Raw genomic sequence first — 22,289 nt, forward strand, 5'->3', positions numbered from 1 at the left:
TTTGACCACTCAGCAAGGATCCTATTAAATACAAAAATGTCACTTTAATATGAGGAGGTTATGAGTGTTGTGTTATGTTAATTTTGAGTCATTTTTCCCTCACTGGAGCAAAACTTCAACAGGCAGTGATTGGTTAGTCTAGGTGACATTACTGTATCTACATACACATTAAATACAACTCATGGAATCTCTCACTTTTTTAAACAGTTTTTCCATCATTTCCCTGAACCAAGATTTACAGGGATTCCCTAAACTTCTTCTATTCTCTCTGAAAATCTCCGTGGTAAGCACAACAGTCCCATAATGGCCACCAGATCTGTGCGGGTCTCTTCTCTTCCACCAAAATTAATTTGGCTTTTTTTGAAAATACTTACTTTCCATCTCACTCTCAACTGTTGATGAAAATTGAACAGTAAAATAGAACCTAATTAAATAAACATATTCACACCAAACACACCACTACCACCAAACAGCCAGCTTCCTAAATAGGGGTGTTTCTACTTTCCCAAGTTGAAGCATAATCACAGACCCTTATTGCTTAAAGTTCAAAGCTGGCACCTCCACTGGACTGATAATTTCCCTTGTCTCAATAGGCACAAATGAAAAAAAGAAAATTGAAAAAAAATAAGAAAACCCTCTGGCAGGGTATTCACTTGAAAGTTGGCCAAGCAGCAGTGGTACTTAAATCAAGAATTCTGAAATATCTTTGTATTTATCTAATTATTTTACCTTTAATTTTATCTTTAAATAAGGGTAGGCCATGGGCTTTCTGTAAAGGAAATGGCATCTCTACTCATAGACTTGTCTGTGTCAGGTTGTTTAAGAGATATTTGAGAACATGACTTGACTCACTAAACACAAGTAGAAACAAAGGCTTTTTTTTTCTTTTCTTTTACTTGGACAGTGCTTATTATACAGCAGAATTGACAAATAAAGCCTTATTTTACACATTCAGACAAAAGTCATCATTGGAGGTCTGTAGCTCTCTAGTGTGCTTTCCAAAACAGCAAAACAGGTTGCTTCCCATCCAACACCCCCCCTCCCGAGGACAGCCTGTGGCTGGTGACTCCTTCCCTCTGCAGGCACAGGAGACAGGCATCCCTGGTCTCTTCTGAGTGGGTCCTCCCCAAGGGAATGGAGTCACATTTCAAACACCTTAATAACAACATTGTGCATTTCTAAGTTGCTTCATTTATTGCTTACTGAGTTGTAACCACCGCAGTTCTCTGCGGATAAACAACAGACGTTCAGATCCTGACGCCAGGAGATGAATTGCCTGTGGTCACAATGGTCAAAGGGCAACGCAGGCAGAGGCCAGCTGGACACGCAAAGCATCATGAATAGGAGTTAAATGTCTGGCTTTGTAGGCAGCCTGCACGACACCACACCCAGTCACAATGGAGAAGAATGAAGCCCAGAGAGAGTTTTACCATTTACACTCAGACATTCTCCATCAGTAAGTTTTCGGGTCTGTCATACTGGCCAGTTGTTTGTTCCAAAGTGATTGAATCTTGACTAGCAAGAAGATTTCAGTCAAGAATAGGTAATAAGGAACCTCACTTTATCTGAGACTATCATTTCTTCAGAATTTGCTCCTTTCTTTCCAAATCGTCAGTGCCGAACAAGAAAGTCCACCATTCAGGTCAACTTCATAAGAAATATTCATTTCCTCCACCTTGTTCTGGGATTCATCCCTCTTCTTTTGGGAAAACATTTCATCAAGGTCAACTGCTGTTAAGACGTTTTTGCCTAAGAGGATCATCATGCAGGCAAACTAATTCTTTTCCTAAGCTATTATTTTGGCAGCTTGCAATGAGGACTTGGCTTAACCTTGAGAAACTGTTCTTTGAATGATTAGAAAAAACGAATGAGGATTCTCCCTTTATTTTACTTTCTTCTTTCTGATGGTTCAGATAGCAAACCTGGTTCACATTTAAATGGCGAAATGAGAAGTTTTGGCATTTGTGTCCATTATATATCTTCTACTAATAGAGATCTGCTTTGTTCTATGGATGTTGCCACCAATCATGTTCTATATGATGAAAAATAACCTGGAGAAAGGTGGTTTATATCACAATCACCAAGGATTTCATAGAATAAACTATGTAGAAGAAATCTAGAATGAATGGGAAATTAAGGTTTTTCCATTGTCTTTAAATTTGAATGATGCTCCCACTGTTTGCTACAGGATTATAATTTAGAACTTGTGCTAAATATATGATCAGGAAAGAATTTTAAAAATCCATCCAAATATCATAACTTACCATAAAATCAAAAAGAAAGAAAGAAAGCTCATTCATTTTCCAAAGCTAAGATTAGTCACATGTTAATCGTGAATCCTCATAAGAAATGTTCATTGTTCAAGAAAGAATCCTCCTCTGGTGGTTGATAAGCAATTCTCCGCGGCAGAGAAATCCTGACATTTTTTCACATCTCTTGATTGATGTTTTCACTACTTATTCTTCAGGCTATAAAACAGAAGGAAACAGAGTCTTACCTTCCTTCATAATTATGTATATCTCTCTCTCCCCTTTCCAGCCCCACATCACATTAGCCATGAAATTAAAATAAATCTCAGTTTATATGGTGAATCTTTTGACTTCAAAATAATCTGTGTACATAACTCAATTATCAATGCATCTGCATAAAGGCAGAGGAAAATCTATACCATTACACTGTCATTTCAGATACTAATTTCAGATTCTTGAAATGAAAATAATCAACTGATTCTTACTTAAGGGTTATTGCATATATCCATCTTTAAGTTTTAGTTATAACTACTTATAATGTCATCTTATGGGGAGAGAAGAATGACTTCATGGCTTTAGATTCCAAATTATTACAAACTTATTCTCAATTCATTCAACATTTGATCTCTTAAGTAAGAAAAACTGCTTCTGGTTTTATTCTCAAAAAGCATTGTTTTAAAGCATAACAATAATTTTTAAAAATATTTGTTTATTTATGCATACAGAACTGGGGTACAGGCCAGAGTTTCAGGGGTGGTGAGAGTACTCACCAGAGACAGAGTGGGGGGCCGAACAGGCAGATCAATATAGTACACTGCTAAGGGGAGCAGCGGGTAGGCAGGAGAGGTCTGTAGTGTCATGTGGGTCACCTTTGGGGCGGGGATCGAACTCATGCTGAAGTGGCTTTAGCTTCTTAGTGCTGTGCTTTAACCCCTTGTGCCATCAGGGAGGGCCACCATAGCAATACCTTTTAAAGTGCTTTAGTTTTGTTTTCCTTTATGGTAAGAAGACACTATCATTTAACACATACCTACATAAGAATTAATTTGTTTTCTATTGTAATTTAAGCCCCAAACCATCTTGAATATGGCATTTTTTCCTCTTTCTAAATGTGAGAAACTTGAGGCTCAATTTGGCTAAGTTAATGGCACAAGGATAAACAACTGAATCCTATGAAAGATCAGAATCAGAAGGCAAAATTACCTGTGGACATCTGAGGGGATTTCTCTCACGCTATTGGTGATATCTTCTGACTCAATAAAGCTGTCAAAGCAGCATCTTCTAACAGTTGATTGTTAATCTTGGAGTAGGTTAAAATACTTGTGTAGCTGTTTCTATCCCTCATCACCCAAGGTCTAAATGTCTTAGTGGAAATATGGTAGATAAAATTCACAAGAGACAAAGGAAAACTCTATCACCAACTAGAGAAACATAGCCTAGCCTGAAAGTTTACTTTTTAAGTAAAAGTGCTAACACAGAATAGTCTAGAATCTGGGTAGGGATTTGAAATATTGATGGTATAATGCAGACAAAGCTAACAGGGACGCTACATGCATTTTCTTAAATAGCTTTGGAATTTGGCCTTGGGATCACTCTGGTAGGCATAGCCATTGTTTTAACAGTTGTCATTAAAAGAGAATCATCTTCTAGTTTGCTGTTTTCTGTGTTTGCCAAGGTCCGCTCATGACCTATGGAAATTCTACAGTCTTTGTCATCTTCATGAATTAATGAGACAGAATGATTGGGAGTTTTCACTGAGCAAACAAGTATAATGTAATTTTTATAACTGCAAAGATGAATACCTTTTAAATTGAGTTTGAAGTACAACATCGCCATGTAATAAGATGACGAAACACGCTGCAGTGAAACAGCCTTTAGTCATGATTACATTGTTAGAGCAAAGTAGAAAAGAAAACCGCCCGCCCAACTTATAGTAAAAGTGTACTATTAAGAACTTAATCCCATAATGAGAAAAAATATCACACTCTTCCTTTTTACAGTCAGAATAATTAGTCAGATCTTTTCTGAACCCACAAAAGTAATGACAAATTAAAATGCCTTTTGATTCCATATAGCTTTTATAATTATTCATCCGTTACTGTTATTATTGCTGGAAAGGTGCTTTCATATTTTAGTCAGCATCTCATTTGATACAAAAGAACATGGAAAATTTTACTTCTATTAATAAATATGCAGCCATCCAATCCAAAAAGAAAATTCCTTTTTATCTGAGAGATAAGCTGCATAATTCATGTATTTTCAGAAATTTCTTTAAATAGAATATTGAAGAAAGTCATAGGGAGAAAGAATACATTACATAGTTTCCATTTATGGTGTGGGATGGTCTTTGTTCTCAGAGAGTCATAAATTTGATTTGACTTGAAGGGACGATTTCAAATTCTTAGTATACATACCAATCACACTCAGAAATCACTTTATTTTTGATGACTAACATCATAAAAATGATAACAACCTGACCTCGTTTTGCTGTCTAAAACGAAAAAAAAAAAATTGTGACTAAGGTTACTAGGGACTTTCTTGGGTTTATGAGTTTGTAATGCAGTTAGAAAAATGGAGAATGATGGGAAATGGCTCCTCCCGTTGCCTTCCAAAATGAAAAGATTCCATGTCAGAAAAGTACACACCAGTCCCTGCCTGTGCAGTGAGGCACAGTGGCCTGCAGAAAGGGCCTCGCATTCCATGCACCAGTCAAATGAGAATCACACCTGTAGGATCAACTAAGAAAAACAGCTTTGCTCTATTGCTCACCATTCCCCCATTCTCAACCAGGAGGTCCAGGGAAGGGATGCTCTAGACTGGGCATGAAAGGAAGGTCTTATGTAGTCTGGGAAGGACTTTTGCATATCAAAAAGGAAATTAAACTTGGTGAAATTAGACTTGTCACTATTGCAAATGATATACATCGCACGTGTATACTGTCCACCTGAGATATTATCAAGGGTAAAGGGCTAGAGAGAAGAGTTTGACCAAGTGTACTTGAAGGCAACAACTAAAGAAAAATTAAATGGTTCATTTATTCCACCCTGAATTATAATGATTTGATAATCCAATTTAAAAAACAAAGCAGAACATCCTCCGTCATTGTCAAGCCTTGTATCTGATAGCCAGGTGGCGAGTTACAGTGACATAAAAAATAGAATTGCAAAGCAATGCTTATGTAAAATAATATGGCCAGAATTTGTTACATGAGGAGTTTGTCCCAGACATTTAGCATGCTGCTAAATAGTCACAACTCTGAACGTGCTCTGACTCTTTCATGGATACCAAGGACATGTTATCTTTGCTCAATTTATTAAGATAGCACAAGGATAAATGAAATTAAGTTATACATCCGAAACTAAAGGTCTCTTAATTTCTATTTTTCTTTGTTTGAATTCCCAAACAAATAAGGTAGAAGCTCAAGTGTTTTTCTAGGGTTGTTGCTTTTTTCCCCTTACCCTCTAATTAATCAATCTCAAATCTTATTTCCTATCTCACTCTTAACTATGTCATTTCCTCTGCCATCCCCATACACAGCTAGTCCAGGCCCTAGATCTTACAACAGATTTTTATCTGCATCTTTGCAAGTTTTGCTGCTTTATCACTGGGGCTGTCCTGTGCACTAGGTTATCATCACCGACTAGAGAAAATCAAAACATTGTCATAGAACACTTGAAGGTCCTCCGTGCTGTGACCTTTGCCTTCTCCTCCAGTCCCATCATTTTATCAGTCACTCCCCATAGTTACTCTCAGCTACAATCTCAGAGATTTGCCTGAGCTTTCTGGACATGCTAAGTTATCACAGGTGTCTTCAGCTTGCACAGACTCTTCTTTCTGCCTGGGAACTCAGCCAGTCCCCTTTCTCGGCTCCTCACATTCCTCCTTTGGAAGAAATTTCTCAAGATATCCTTTCTTGAACTTACCTAACAAAATGTATTCAGCAAAGTATCTTGAGCAGCCACTTGAGAGTGAAGGACAGAAGTACAAGAAATGCAGGAAGTACAGGAAGGGATCAGGAAGCTGCTTGCTGTGTTTAAGACAAGAGATGCTATGTACTTTGCTACTGAGAAGGGTGAATAGCAGGGGAAAGAAGGGTTGGGGAAGAAAGAAGACTCTAGGAGTGGGGGATGAGGTGGAGGGGTTAGAACCAAAATGACAGCTTTATTCTGGGTTGGGAATTATCTCTGTGTCACGCCTGGATCTTTCATATTTGTCTAAACAAGTAAATACTTGCAAAGTGCTTTTTATTAGTGCAACTAATATAGCTATATAGTTTGACTGACATGGCGGAGGGAGGAGAAACACTTGAGTTACTGGGGAGGAAAGATGCAAAAAAAAAAAAAAAAAAAGACCCACAAAATATTTGGAATTAAATTGCAGGCAGGACGGGGGATCCCAATAGGCTGTTGCACATTTGTTGGGTTCTCCAAGATTTGTTGGGTTGCCCCAACACAGGAGGAGATGACATTGAATTCAGTTGTTATCTATGACACCTGGGTAACACACGATGAGTTATTTCAAATCCTTTTAGAAAGACACTCCCATCTATAACGCCCATGAGTCAAGAAATAATTTAAGAAAATTCAGGATAATTTAGAGAAAAATCTTATACTGTGACATTCAAGAAATTATGAGTATTCAAAAGTATAGAATATTTAAAATGAATGTTGCTCTGTTGTTTCCTAATACATACAGACTATGAAAGCTGACAAGAACCATTTGTAATTAATTTACCAAAACAACTAAGAAAAAACAAGGCTCCTCTGCTTATATGGAATGCTCATTGTTTATATGCAAATGAATGTTATTGAGGTACTTTTGAACAATTTATTCCTTCAAGAAAGCAAATATTCTCTTTATAATCTTGTTTACTGTATTCATTTTCTTTGCAAAACATTTATCATAAAATCACAAAATAATGAAACGTTAGAAGCAGAAGGGACCCCAGGGAGCATGTAGGGAAATCCATGGTCCATTTTACAGAAGAGAGTTCAGTGGGGTTCCTGACACAACCAGCTACACTCAGCAGTCCTAAAGCATGCACCCTCACACATCCTAAGCCTCTTATTTCAGGGACTCCATTCCTCCAATGTTGTGCATATATAGAGTTGCCTACAGTATATTTCCATCATCCCAAGGTGATGTTCAACTGGACAGTGTTAAGACTACAGTCATCAAATATGAAATCAGATATGTTTTGAAATGTAAATCAGAGTGCTATAAAAAAAAGTTGAGAGCCATGTAAAATCCATTAGATGTCTCCTTAAATAAAAAGGAGTAAATATTATAAAATTTGATAGACTGATTATTATATTCAAATAATGTGTGAATTACCTCTTAACCATATTAGTGAATGAGCTGAGGGAGCAGGAGAGGGACAAATGTCTAGACTCTTGATATCATTTTTCACGCCAGCTCATGTGCAACTATCCTGGATCATATGTCTTCTAACAGTCTGGATCGGGGCCAGAAATACCTGTTGATTCCCACTATGACTTGTCTAGCAATTGCAAATGTGGGGAGCCACTCCCCCAAATAGACAGTGGGCAGAGAGAATCTGAAAGATGGTGAAGTAGAATAGTAGGAACAAAGGAAAGAATTGGCAGAAACATGCACTGGAGTCCCTGGTGAGGGCAGAGAGAAGGGAAGAACAGGGGACTGAAATGACAACGACTAAAAATAAACATAGTATGAGGGATATTGTTGAAAAGGAAATTGGGAAATATGGTGGGAAGAGATGAAACCTGTCTTTCAAGATGACATGCCAGGCTAGGGTGGAGAAGGAGGCAGAAGCTGAAGGAGGACATGGTGTTTGTGCCAGTGTATGAACCATGGGGCATCTGGATGGATCTGGTATCCAGGTTGGTCTGCTGGTACTAAGAGTAGGACTAATATCATAATGCCATTTTCCTTATACAAATTATTTTGTAAGATTTGTTTATTTATGCAGATAGAACTGGGGTACAGGCCAGAGGTGTGGAGTGTGAGAAGACTCACCAGAGACAGAGTGGGGAGCAGGCAGACTGACAAAGTATATTGCTGAGGGGAGCAGTGGGAGAGACAGGAGAGGTCTGATGCGCCGTGTGGATCAGCTCCTTGGCTGGGGATCAAACTCATGCTGCAGTGCCTGGGCTAGCTTCGTAGTTCTGTGCTTTAACCTGTTGCACCACCAGGGAGGGCCCTTTACAATTTTTTTTACAAATAACAAATTTCAAATAACAAGATATTTGTCAATTATTTTGCTATTGTCAACCCCCTAAAACATTAGGTGACAAAAAGTGAACTCAAAAAAGTACTAAATTAGCATCCAGGCCTCTATGGAATGATTACATTCCCAGTGTCACTTCATCTTCCTAAACCTTGAAGTCCTCATCTAGTCAATGGAGAAATAGACTGAAGTATTCTCTAGAACCCTTCCACCTCCAACACGCTGAAAACTGTGCCCTGACCAAGGCCACTGTAACAGATAGACTCAATCCATGAAGTCATTCAATTTCAGATTCCGTAGTTCTCATCAACCCCATCTAAATTATCACAAACTCTTAAATGACAAATCCACAGAGAGAACGGATTCTATACTGGCTTTTTATTCCCCCTTCAGGCTCAGAGTTTATTTCCTAACCAGCACCAATCACAATCACAGACAAAACTTTCAGCAGATGTCCAAGTACAGAAAGCTGTCAGCATTTTTTGCAAACAGAGCCAAACTCTATCATATAAACGTGCTGATAGGCCAAGGGAGAGGGTGAGAAAGTGAGTGTGAGCTCAGGGTTAGCCTCTGGGAGAGATGATGTGGAGAGACATCAGCCAGGGAACCCTGGTGCAGACCAAAACAAAGCCCTTTCTGCCCAGGCAGCTGTGCCTACAGCATCGATGGCAGGCAAATACAATGACTGGAGTCAATTCAATCACATGTAGGAACAGCCTGTAAATTTCCAGCCTGATTCCCCACTCTAAAATCTCTACCCTCCATACTGCCCTAGTAGGATATTCCGGATGCAGAATGAGATGTGCTGGTGTGGGCTGAAGTCCCCTGACACCACCTCAATCATTTAATCAACAGAAAATAGCTTACCTCTCTCCAGTCCCTTATCTCTAAATCGGGGATAGGACATCTGTTATATAGGACTTTTGTGAGGAATATATGGGTTAATGAAAGCCTTTTGTAAATTGTAAATTTTATGGTAAAGCTATTCAAATGCAAATTATAACTTTACATGATAATAAGACTTGACTACTCCTTAAAGGCTATTTTATGCATTTTAATTAAGATCATGTAGCTGGGATATTATATTAACTAACTATAGCATTATTAGTGATTTGCTTATATGATGAATCTCTAGCACTATGAACTCCAAGTGTTCAAAGACTTGAATCTTGAAAATAAGATGTTGGTCTGCCTGGGAGATACTGAAAATGTTGGCTACATTTCGGCAGTGAAGAACAGCAAAGGGCGGGGAGGGAAGAACAGAGGTGAACAGGGAGGGTTTCATGTACACAGGCTGGTGAAATACATTTCCACCTCAACTTGATCAGCACTAATGACTTGATGATCTGCGCTGTTCAGACAAAGTCTTGAGGGAGCCATCTGGCTTTCTCTTACTGTTAAACAAAAGGGAATGAAAGCTTGATGATTTTGGAAATTCTCAGTCTCTTTGGACAGCAAGAAATGTTAAAATTAAGAAATGGCATCCAGGAAATGGCTTCCAGAAATGACTGTTAGGAAAATGTGGTCTTGAGATAAAACTGAATGAGGCTGCATAACCCTTGGTGGAGACTTCAAAAAGATCCCAAGTTCAGACTGGTGTTGTCCTACAAAGGGACCTTTAAAGAGGATGAGGGTGTGCCTCCCGTCTTCTGGAGGGACCCACAAGGTAAGGCCACTAAGAAGTAGAAGGGCATTGTCTTGGTAATCTCCACAGTTAGAGAAAACAAAGATTTGTGAGTGTGAGTTTTTTCTAAAGCAGTGAACACCAATAATATTCAGAGGTCCCAAGAGAAAATAATATTAGCAAAAAACATTGTCACTGAATGGAAAGGAACACACATAGTGCAGAATGAAAAGATGCCAGGAGAACCCAGAAACTTTAGAGGCAGGACGTAAGCCAAGTGTAATTACTGGGTGAAAACATGCAGTTTGCTTTCATGAAAAAGAAGCATGACTAAGAGGGCAGATAAAATGGCTTATGAAGATCCCTGCACCCTGGTATCCAAGTCCCGGTGATCCGCCCCTTGAGAGTAGGCCAGAGCTGGTGCTTTGTTATTAACATGCAAAACATAAAGGAAGGGGATTTCCATCCTATCCCCACACTTCCTCTTGCTGCTTTGTTCAGCTCATGAACTATATATTGTGACATGTCCATGCCCAGAGAGACCTATGGCCAGTAATTTTCAAGGAACTGAAACTCTCATTGCAACAATTCAGAGGGAGCAAGTCCTATCATGGTCATTTGAGTGACACTGGACATCAGTTCATTTCTAGTACAGTATTGATTAAAGCCTTATGAGAAACTCAGAGCTGGAGAGTCCCGGTGAGCCAATTCGGATTCTCCAACAACAGGAACTGTGTGATAATAAATGTTGTTTTAAGTTAGTAAGTTTAGATGCAGTTTCTTAAACAATAGATAAATAATGTTTGGAGTTATGAAATGAATTCTGTCTTCTACCCCCAAATTTTATGTAGGCTTTCCAATTCCTAGAACCTTGAAATGTGAAATGATTTGGAAAGTCACTGCAGATGGGATTAGCTAAGTGAGGTCAGACTACAGTTGGGTGGCCCTCTACTCCAACATGACCTATGTCTTCATAGAAAGGGGACATTGAAACATAGAGGAATGTGACCAGGGTAAACACCATGTGAAGATTGGAGTTTGGCCACCACAAACCAATAAATGATTGGAAAGTAGGGAAGAGAACTGCAACAGTGCTCCCCGTGATAGAACACACTTCAGTGGTTTAAGTCATGCAGTTTGTTACAACCCTTCCAAAGCAATGTAAATAGTAAATGGGAGGGAAAATGCTATTATGAACATCAAGCAGGAGAAAAACCACCGAAGAATCATTTGCTTTGTTCCCAAAAGTACTCTGAAATGCCGATACCCCTCCCTAATGTCTAGTAAAGGAAACAAAACAAAACAATCCATGTATCCATGAAGTATCTTCCCTGAGGGCCCCTTTGATGCAATCAAACATCAGGATCAACATCAGGAGTCATCTAAGTAGACCTGTTCTTTGCATATCAACCTCCATACACCTCCAAATGGTAAGAGAGGTAGAGTATCTGACAAAGCAAAGCAAAACCCCAAGATACAATAAAAAGGAAGGCCAAAGTGAGGAGAACCCACGTGCATCTCACCATGTATAGACATTCGTTGCTGGGAAAAAAAAAGAGAAAATTGGATTCCTTTTTGTGTAAATAAATTTACAGCATTCAAGACTTATTTCCAGAACCATCGATAGAATCAGTTTAAAGAGAACAAAAATCCTCCTTTCCCATACCACATAGATGCCTGGGGTCCATGAGAAACACACCCTAACTTAGCTCTCAACGTGTCCAAATGGTCTCCTAGACTTCAAGACCCATCAATTCTTAAGCCCCATCTATACTTGCTTTAAATTAATAGACAAAAGGAAATTGATTATGTATGGAAAATTCAGGCTGAAAAACAGACACTGATTAAAATTCATGTCGACTGCTCTCATCCAGGACTGGCACGTCCTGGTGGGGAAGAAAATCCTTTTTCTGTTGACTTTGTTAATACTTGAGAAGAAACCGAAGAAATGAATTATGTTCCAGTGGTCCTTAGAGGGAAGCACCAATTCCTGAGGCAGCATAATTATCTGCTTCCAGGCAGTGACCTTTACTCCCTGATGACAGACAAGGAAGGGAAGGGAGAAGAGGAGCCTGTTTCTCCACGGCTGCAGCAAGTGTTCTGCTCCTGGCCATCACTACAGAAATATAGGTTATGTGCAACACAGAAAGCTGCATCAAGACAGAATTCAAAGCTGCTCCTGCCAGATACTCTGAACAGATTCAGATACGTCTTGTCACCAGAGGCTGGTCTGAGTAAGGTGTAATTTTTAAAAATATTTAATGCAGAATACACACCAGCTAACGTAAAAAGTATATGGAAATGCAATCATGATAAGGAGTGACAATTCTCAAGGAGCATCATTTGCAATATTTTGATTAGCTCCCATTTTGAACAGTGAAGCAGCTTATGTGAATAAACAGCAAACTCCAATTAGACATCTGTGTGTGCAATCTGAACGGAACCCTGGGTGGCTCACATGTGTCACCCGTGTTCCCTGTCTGGGTGCATGCCATGTGGCCCAGTGTCGGGAGGGAGGTTCTGGTGAGCTCATACAGCACCGGGCATTTAACTCTTGTGAGCATGCAAAGCCACCACCGGGTAATTTCTTTTCGTTCTTGGAATCTCACACAGATTTTTTTGTGATCAGACTCCCTGAACAAAATTCAAAGTGGCAACCCCCTAGACAGAAGTAGCTCCCTGATGAGCTGACAGTATTGAACTGGCTATTTGGAAAGGAAGGAAATGAGTGTGGTGAAAGGGATTTGGATCTTGAGGCCAGACAGGTCTGGATTTGAATTGAAACTTTGCCATTTACTAATTAAATAACTTAGGGAATGTTAATCAGCTTTCTCAGTCCAGAAACCTCACTTCTGAATGAACATTTACACCTTTTGAGCCAGGCACTGTTTCAATGTGCGAAGAATATAGCAGGTACTCAAAGTGGCAAAATCTACACCTTTTATCTAACATGGGGAGACTGACCATGAATAAAAATTAGTAAATTACAAAGTACATTAGAAAGTGATATGACTATGAAGAAAAGTAGAACAGGACAGGAGAAATGGAAGATGTGGGAATAATAGTTACCATTTTATAGATGCTGGTCAGGGAAGTCCCCATTTGTATGTGCCAAGGGATTGCAAGTTGACTAAGGAGAGATCAAGGAGCATCAAATGCAAAACCTCTCAGGTCAGGATGATCCTGAGGTTTCGAGGAGGAGAAAGGAAGAGGACTGAGAAGCAGGAAGGACCAAAGATACCTGGACGTAAGAAGCTATAGGTGTGTAGAGGGTCTATAGTGAACAAGATGGAAAGTCATCGTGGTGTTCTGAATCAAGAAGTGGATGAACAGGGATTTAGTGGATTAAAAGAAAACAAAGAAGTAGGAGAGAGAGGAGTGGGGGAGGAAGAGAAAAAAAAAGAGTATGAGAAATAATATAAAGTACTTAACATATTCCCTGGGACAGACAGGGGCTTTAAAAATGTTATTGTGATCCCCCTCAAATTCTCCAGAAAATCATGAATTTTCTTTCACTTTTCCTTTATCCAAAACTGTGTGATTGCTGCATACAACTTTGGATAGAAATGTTTATGTTGCCTGAATTAACATCTCAAAACTTAAATAACTGAGATGAAGTTTGGAATCAATGAATGTTGCTTCATTACATATTCTGATGACTTTAATAGATAACTTCTGCTTGGCTGAGTCAAGGAAGACAGTATTTTTCCTTCCATCCATTCATCCATCCATCTACCCACCCACCCACCCATCCATCTACCCACCCACCCATCTATCCATCCATCCATCCATTCTCCCACTCACCCTCCCATCATTTGTTGTCTGGAGATAAAAATGCTCTTGACCAGTGTCTACAGATTCCCTCCTTTGTCTGCTGACAGAATACAAAGATGTATTCTCAAAAAAAAAAAAAAAAAAAGACAAGGACAGGTTTGGCACTGACAGAGTGGCTTTTCTGTTAGGTGAGAAACTCATTGACTTATCTCATAATCTCCTGGTCATGACATTCATCTATGACTGCTTTCTCTTTACCAACTTCTGCTAAGTAGACAAAGGTCAAAAGAGATACAGAAACAGAAGAGACCTGTTTAGTAATACCCTCCCTTTATAAGATTCAAGGCAGTTGCCTGGCTTTGCAAGGGTTAGTAAAATGTCTCCTGAGGAAGAAAGGCTCACAACTCCCCAGTTCACATATCTAGCTGTGAATCATCTGTTGAGTTCTGGCTCAAACAGTACAGACAGACCTAAAACGCCACATTGCCCAAAACTTGTTTTTTCTCAAATGAATATCTCTTCCTGGAGACGTTAGCTTGGGACAGACTCTACTGACTGGTGCCTAAACAGACATCTGGGAATCAAACTCTCTCCAAACACAATTGGGGTCAAATTCTATTTCTCAAACACTCATCTGAGCTTCTGCATTTCACTGTTAGTGTTAAGAGTTCAGAACATTAGCTGTTCCAACTCCTCTCCTTGTTTTCATTACATCTGAAGGAAAAAAAAAAATACCTGAGGAGGCCCCTTTCTGACTTAACATGCTCCACTGTCTACTCATTGCCTCTGTTACACAGGTGTCTCCCCAGACTCAGATTTAGTTATTGAACATGTCTGGTATTATTTCTCAGTTTTGGGGTTAGTTCTCCTTAAAAAGACTCCCCATTAAAACAAATCCTATGTTTCAGTTGCCCTTTCAGCCTGGAACACTGGCCTCTTGCTGATCACGATAGTCTCTGAACAGTCTTCCCAGACCTAGACCTCCAGGGACAGTGTCAATTCAATGAGGGTCCAACTGTCCAGAGCTGAATCTTCTCTGGGCTTCTGTCAGGCCATGACTAGGGGCAGCTGAGATGTGAAGGCACATATTTTACTGAGAGGCAGCGATTTCTTCTGAAGTCAATTTTGGCCCCATCTCCAAGGCCATCCTTTCTTGGACCACCCACAAGTCTAGGACATTACCACCTGAATTTCCTCCCTCCTCTCGTTCCCTTGGGGTCTGATATATGGTCTGACAGTTCTGTTTCTCCTGGGTCACTTTAAATTTTCACTCTCCATTGCTTCCCCTTAGTAAATTATTAATCCTCCTTTGGCAATTGCATCTCAGAGGACCTGGTCTAGACTAACACAGTGACCATCTGGTAAAGTCTGCTTTTCATCTGACATGTTATTCCTCTACAATATTCCTCTATAATGTACACACACACACACACACACACACACACACACACATATATAGCACAACTAAATAATAGCACTGTTAACATTAGAGCTATTCATGTCTCCACTGCATTAGACTTGAAAACCTTTTATAATGCATTTGTTATAGTGATGTCATCTTAACATCCTTATCCACATCCATAAAACTAAGCACAGCATTGGCCCACAACTCAAAATGGTTTATCATCAACTAAGAAAGTGCACAGCACATAGTGGATGCTCAATACATTTGTGCTGCAAGAATGAATGAGTGCAGTTTACTGATTTAAGTCAAGTACAAATGAATGACACATAAGCCTAGAGACAGGGATAATAATCGAAGGTCATAGTAAACATAAGGGAGGAAGAGGACATGTTTTCTTCAGCGACTTATAATAATGAGCAAAATCTAATAGATGAAGGTCATAAGGAAGATCTAAGTGGTCCTATTGTCATTCAATTAAAAGTATAGTTGTCAAGTGTTTGAAAATTTGAATTTTTGTATGTTTGACTATTTTAGTGTTATGTTGTTAATAGTCCTATACAAAAGAAGGAGCATTGGGGATTGCCCAGATGTTTGAAGACAGTGGGTAATGTCTGTTGTTGGGGAACATACAGCCTTATATCTGGGTGAGAAGGGCATAATTTGCAGAGGAGACCCTAAAAGAAAATCATCAACACCACTTAAATGTTACTGCAGTAAAAACCCTGCTTCCAAGACTAAGGTACTTTGAATGAAATGAGGTAGACTAGGTGCATCCTAGTCTTAATTCAGGGAGATGCTATTTTAAAAAGTGGTAGTTAATCCATTATGTATTGAATTTGCAATTTCTCATTTTAAGAAGTAGTATAATAAAGTTTTAAAACTTGGATGCAAATTCCAGTTTCTCTCTTTGCTCACTGTGACTTTGAACAGGGAACATGACCTCCCAGAACACTAATCTCCTATAAAAGAAAAATAATAAAATTTTACATGCAGTGTTTGTGAGGACTGAAAGCTACTAAACATATGCACCAAATACTAACGTCTGACACATGGTCGCTGCTCAATAAACAGTACTGGACTCTGCAGACAGGGTTGTGGTGGCATCTGATGTATTTTAAATATCTGAGGCGAATTACTGCTTAGTATCTCCCCAAAATTAAAATCTACTTGGTAAGGTTCCTCATAATAACCCTCTCTTACTCTTGTGGAATCCACTTATTTTCTCAGTCTCTCTTACCAACTCCAGTCTGGGGAAGCTCTTTTGTAGGGTCTGAGAAATTTCCCCAGTATTGCTCTCCTTCTTTAGGTCATCTTGCCATCAGTCAAGTCCCTGCTGGGCTGGAGAGGTCCCTGGGACTTCAGGGCCTCCGGCCTCACCCTCCGTGAAAGTGTGCACGTGTAAACCTGTGCCTTCAGGGCCTACCTCTCCATTCTGATTCTACCTGCCCCCCTGCCCTCATCCTGTCTCTACACTCCACATTCTCACATCCTTTTCCTCTTCTACTTACTCAATCCTGTCCTCTGAAAAAGAGTGAATAAATGATTAGTCTCAGGGATTTTCAATCAATTGAGCTGACATTTTCTAAACTCTTACTTGTGCCAAACACTGGGTTTGGTCTTGCCAGAGATATTACATATTAAAGGAGACAGTTACCTGCATCAGAACATAGATGTACACATACATAGATCTTTATTGTGAAAACATGAGCAAGCAGGTTGGTTTGATCCTATGAAAGGAAGAGGATTTTTCCCATACTAAAAGGGTCACCAACAGGCACCCAGGGGGTGCAGGGATTATTCTTTGACTTTGACTATAAAGAAGTGTGGTAGCTTGAAGGCAGGTCCACAAACTCTTTCACACTTCCCAGAGGAGGAGCCTCATCTTCATCACATCACCCCTTTTGACTTAATTCCAACAAAGAAAAAAGGAAGAGTGAAATATGTGTGATTTTGAAGGCTTGATTGCACAACTTATATGTCTTCTGTCTAGTTCTTTCTCTTGAATTTCTCAAGAATTTAGCTTTGGAAGAAGTTAGCTGCCATTTTAAAAGCTAGACATTCAGCACCAGTCATGACTTTGGTGACTGCAAGCCAGTCTGTGCCTAGACAGTTAATACAGAAGGAAGCTAAACATTCTGATATTTTGAAATTAATAGGAATTAACAGGACTTAGGGAATGCTAAAAAAAAAAGTTCAAAAATCATGGTTGACTCTCTCATTCCAGAATGAGAATGTCTGCATGAGTCATAGGTAACTTTGAGGACCAAAATAATGGTACCTTACATTCATGCAGCATTTCATACCTGGCACCATTTGATCCTCACAGTCATCCCATTGGAAAAATAGGAAAGTTATGATCCTATATTTTATGGATGATAAAAAGTGAACTGCCTAAGGTTTCATAGATAATGAGTGCTATGCGTGGCATGAGAATTTAGGACCTCTGAAATACAACAATTTTTTTCTATTTTATACTTTATATATGAATGTGTTCTACTTTATATATGAATGTGTCAGCTAGAAGAAAGGAAACAATTACTCCCTGGTAATTCATTCTGTCCCAAGAAGGAAACCAGATATTTTAAATACTTTTTTAATCATTATATCTAATACTATAGCTCTTGTTAACATCAGTTTTCAGATGAGAAATATTAACAGTGAGGGAAATTAATAAGAATTTTACTAACAGCCTCCTTAGGGATATACATAATTTATATGTGTGTGTATATGAATGTATATATGTGTTTATATATGTGTATATATATCCATGTGTATATATCAAAGTCACTACCATTCAGTATAGGTTCCCTAAAATATCTTATAGTTACGAACCTCACATAATGTAAAGTAAGATCATCCTTAAATATTATTTGTCAGACTTTTATAATTGGTAAAGGTCAATGATAGAGCAGGCTTTATTACAATCTCAATCAAACCATCAACTTCACGATTACCATCAACATCTTACTTTTGAAAATTACCAATTCATCACTGTCTTTTAAAACAAACAAAAATTACCTAAAAGTAAGCTAGCTTCTGGGAATATACCATTGAATAAATTCATACAAACTTCTGCCCTTACAGATTTCATCTGAAAGACTTCAGTAATTACAAACATTGAAATCAAGTGAAAATCTATGTGTAACATGTCATTCTGTCTTATACCACACTTCCCAATCCAACTTAGTTGGATCATCAATATCATTCACCAGTACTTACTGAAAATCTTAGATATTCTCTACATTCTTGAACAATGATCCAGGCTAAACACTGTGCTTAACTTTATGGTAAATGGTATGGAATGATCTTAATTGAATCTTATATACCCATGGTTCCACATTTTAAAGACAAGGAATCTGAAACCAGGACAGATCAAGCTATTTTACTATTTACAAATAGTAAATTGGATGACAACTAGAAGCTCTAATTTTAGCATTCATGTTCTTCATGTCTATTGTGGTTTCTCTTCCAGCCCCCTTACCTTGCTTTTCAAAATAGATGAGAAACATTCCTATTTCATTGATAAGATTGGTCTCATGCAGCACAAACTTCCCCAGCCTCCTCTTCTCCAGTATTATAAATATGATCCCTTCCATTCTTCCTTCAGTGTGAGTGTGGGTACCTCAGAACAGCAGCTCCTTTAAGCCTTAAGTTCTGTCTCTCATCTTCTCTGGAATCTCTCACATTCTATGCAAATTTACCCACAGATACTCTTTATCCTTTTATTCCTTTGCTCACCTCATGCACCACTCACACATCTCAATCTATCCTCTCTCCCAACTACTCCATAAACTGTCTTTCTTAAAGTCCTCAAAGAAGTCCATTTCTACACTAGTTAGGTAGTTTTCAGACATGCTCTTACCAGATTTCACTCCTACTTAAAAATCTTCCTTGTGTTCTGAGACATTACCTACAAATTCTCCTACCTCTATAAATACACCTTTTTTTAATCTCCTTCATAAAATACCTTTTTTCACCCACAATTAAGTTTTGCTCTTTTCCAGGGTTTCATTCTCATTTGCCTCTATTCTCACTCTCTATATTTTTATTTTACTCAATAGGACTAGTGTTCATTTTAACTACTGCCTCTATGAAAGAGTCCCAGAACTGTACTTCCAACTCTTATATCCATTTTTGCTGATAAATCTTTCGAAATATTTTATAGACATCTTGAATTTAACATGAATAAAATTGAACGCACAGTTTTTATGTTTCTGCCAAATCAGCTTTTCCTCCTTCTGTCAGGTGAGGACTGTACCTTTTCCTCCTTCTATCAGGTCATGCTTCCACCACTATCCATCCAATTCTTGAGTTAGAAGTCTGGAGTTACCTGATACAGCTCACTTTCACCTATCCCTTTTTTCTAACTTGTACTGTTACTGAAACCTACTCTATCTAATTTTACAATCATCCTCCAAGTTTAGATATTCACACCTCTTTAACAAGTCAACCTCATTAGTATCATAGGTCTTATTTCTGTTTGTTTTTATAATCATTTCAATGTGACTCCACTACCTATAGAATAAGTTCTCTTTCTCTCTTAGCACTCTTTTTCCCAATGAGGTATTTCCCATCTTATATTAAAATTATCTATCTCTGATTGTCTTTAATGTTAAATGCAGTACATACTTTCTAGTGCTGGGGAAACAGTGAACACCACCCAGAAAAATCCCTGCTCTTCTAAAACTTCTATTGTATCAGCTAGTGCATGGATGGGTAGGTATATGTACAGACAAATAGAAATATCAGAAGGGGGTGTAAGTGCTAAGTAGAAGATTAAAATAGATTGTGAGGCAGAGAATACTTAGGAGATAGTAATCTGAAAATTGGTTGACAAGTAGGAGCTAGTATGCAATGATTGATGGAAAAACACATCATGACGACATTCCAGTAACTGTTGGAAACACAAGGTAAAGGAGAAAAACAGTTGGCTCTTTGAAAATCAGAATGAAGTTCAGCCAAGACACCCAGAGCAGAAAGTGCAGGGAGAGAAGGATCTGAGCTGACACAGAAAGTGGGCAAAGGTCAGGTCACTTGGGCCTCAGTAAGCCAGTGGGAGGAGTACAATGAGAAACAGTCAGTAAATTTTCGGTACAGGAAAGTAAGATTTGGGTACACATTTGAAAACTTACTCTGGCTACTGTGTGAGGAATGGCTTATAAAAAAGTGAATGCGCCCTCAGGGATCAAGTTAGGAGGCTGTTGCAAGGAATCCAGGAAAGAAGACACTGAGGCTTGGGTCAGAGTATTAATAATGGAGATCAAAAGATGCAGATTTAAGATCTATAAAAGTAGAGTTGCAAAATTTACTGATAAATTATGTGTGGGGCTACCAGAAAAGAATCAAGGTTTCGTTCCAGACTTTTGCCATGAGCAAATCATTTAGAGATTGGTGAGACTGGGGATGGAGTAGGTCATAGAGGGAAATCAAGGTTACCATTTTAACCATATTTGTTTGAGATGGTTGCTGAACATGTAAGTAGAGAATATGGAATTTCAGGGAAAGGTCGGGGTTGGAGTTGATGGAAGCTTCTATATATGTGTGTATGTATAGAGAATACATTTGCATGTATATTTGGACATACACATATTGCATGGGACATTATATTGGATTACATCTCTCCAGGAGAGTATACTGGTAGAAAAGAATACAGCACCCAGGAATGATTCCCATAAGATTCTTTGTGGCCAAACTTGTGTGATTCTTCCCCAAAACCTGCAGAGGAGATCTGGGGACTGGGCAAAGACTCGAGATTTGTTTTAAGTTTAATACATTTTGTCCCCTGAAGTCTGTCTCACTCTCCAACTAATTCTTGTCCTGTGCCAATTTCGGTAGATACCTTCCTGTCACTGCCAACATTTGTGCCACCTAATAAGCCTCCAGTTCTACCCATTCACAAAGTGACTAAGCTATTTTCATTGCAATAATCTTCTATAACCCTGTCAAACTTTAAATGTATTTATTGAAAGCAAAATAGACCATTTCACCAAGGAAAATTGGACACTGCATTATAACTCGTTTTTCTGAACAAATTACAAAAATAATAATACTTCCAACCACAGATGCTCTGTCATCCATGAAAGTTCAGCAATAAATCCCTAAGACATAGCACCAGCAGAAAATGTTTTCTTCCTTTACTCATCAATGAGAAAATAAATCAGTGTATTTTTACCCTCAAGTTAATCTTAGTATATAGATGAAACCATGGATTTTCCAAGTAGTATTTAAATTTTTTAGTATCCTGGATACAATTAACTCTTAGGTATGTGTTGTCTTGCACATGTGAGTTTAGAATATTTTAATTAAAGACATATAGTTTATTTTAAAAAGAGATATTTCCTTTATACTTTTTGTATGACTCTAAAATGAAGAGATTCTGAATATTACTCATCAATATAACAAGTTCATCTTCCCAAGAAAATTGAGAACTTCTGAAGTTACTAGATCTTAGATTTAATTTTTTTCAGAGACACAAAATGGCTCAAAAAGTAATGTTTTGATCTTTCATTTGGCGTTTACCTATTCAACCTTATATCATTATTTAGCAGCCGTATTAGTATAATATGATAGTTTTGTAACTTGTTAATAACCTTACTAGACTGAAAGATGTCTCCTAGAGGTCACTTCCCCTGTCTTTGTTTTTTTTTTATACCTGACAGGTCAGCACTTTTGCACCTCACACTCCTAATTCCCGGGTTCTACCACACTCAGAATTCTCCCTTCATTGAAACTGAAGGTGGTGAGCACTAACACGGGCTCTGTACATTCTCACAGGTTCTCATAAATTTGACCTTGTCCTTGTTCTTCTCCACTTTATACCCATCTTCTCTTTCCAACAATCTTTCCTTTAGACTTCAAGCTCCAGCATCCAATGCACAGGGGATGTTACAGTTGCTAAAAGTCAAAGCTCAGCTACATATACACATACAGCTTATATTGTATGAGGTGGGGGAGACGAGAGGGAATGGGAACACTTAGTGATTTTGTTTATCTTGTTGAACTCTAGCTCAGACAATGCCCAAGGTACTC

General features: G+C 38.5%; 1 protein-coding gene across 5 annotated transcripts in view; it reads right to left on the minus strand.

The window, feature by feature from the left end:
* Positions 1-766: 766 nt before the first annotated feature.
* The window catches only part of ZMAT4 (zinc finger, matrin-type 4), a 324,446-nt gene continuing 302,923 nt past the window's right edge, over positions 767-22,289 (minus strand). For 3 of the 5 annotated variants that reach the window (XM_012724990.1, XM_012724989.1, XM_012724991.1), the window contains one exon: positions 767-2,468. In XM_012724990.1, the coding sequence (XP_012580444.1) occupies positions 2,453-2,468 (16 nt within the window). In that variant the 3' untranslated portion in view covers positions 767-2,452. The remainder of the gene's footprint in view (positions 2,469-22,289) is intronic. The other 2 variants (XM_012724992.1, XM_004682264.2) reach the window with 1 other exon arrangement.

Source organism: Condylura cristata, unplaced genomic scaffold (genome assembly GCF_000260355.1).
Source record: "Condylura cristata isolate star-nosed mole 26May11 unplaced genomic scaffold, ConCri1.0 scaffold00014, whole genome shotgun sequence".
NCBI lineage: Eukaryota > Metazoa > Chordata > Mammalia > Eulipotyphla > Talpidae > Condylura > Condylura cristata.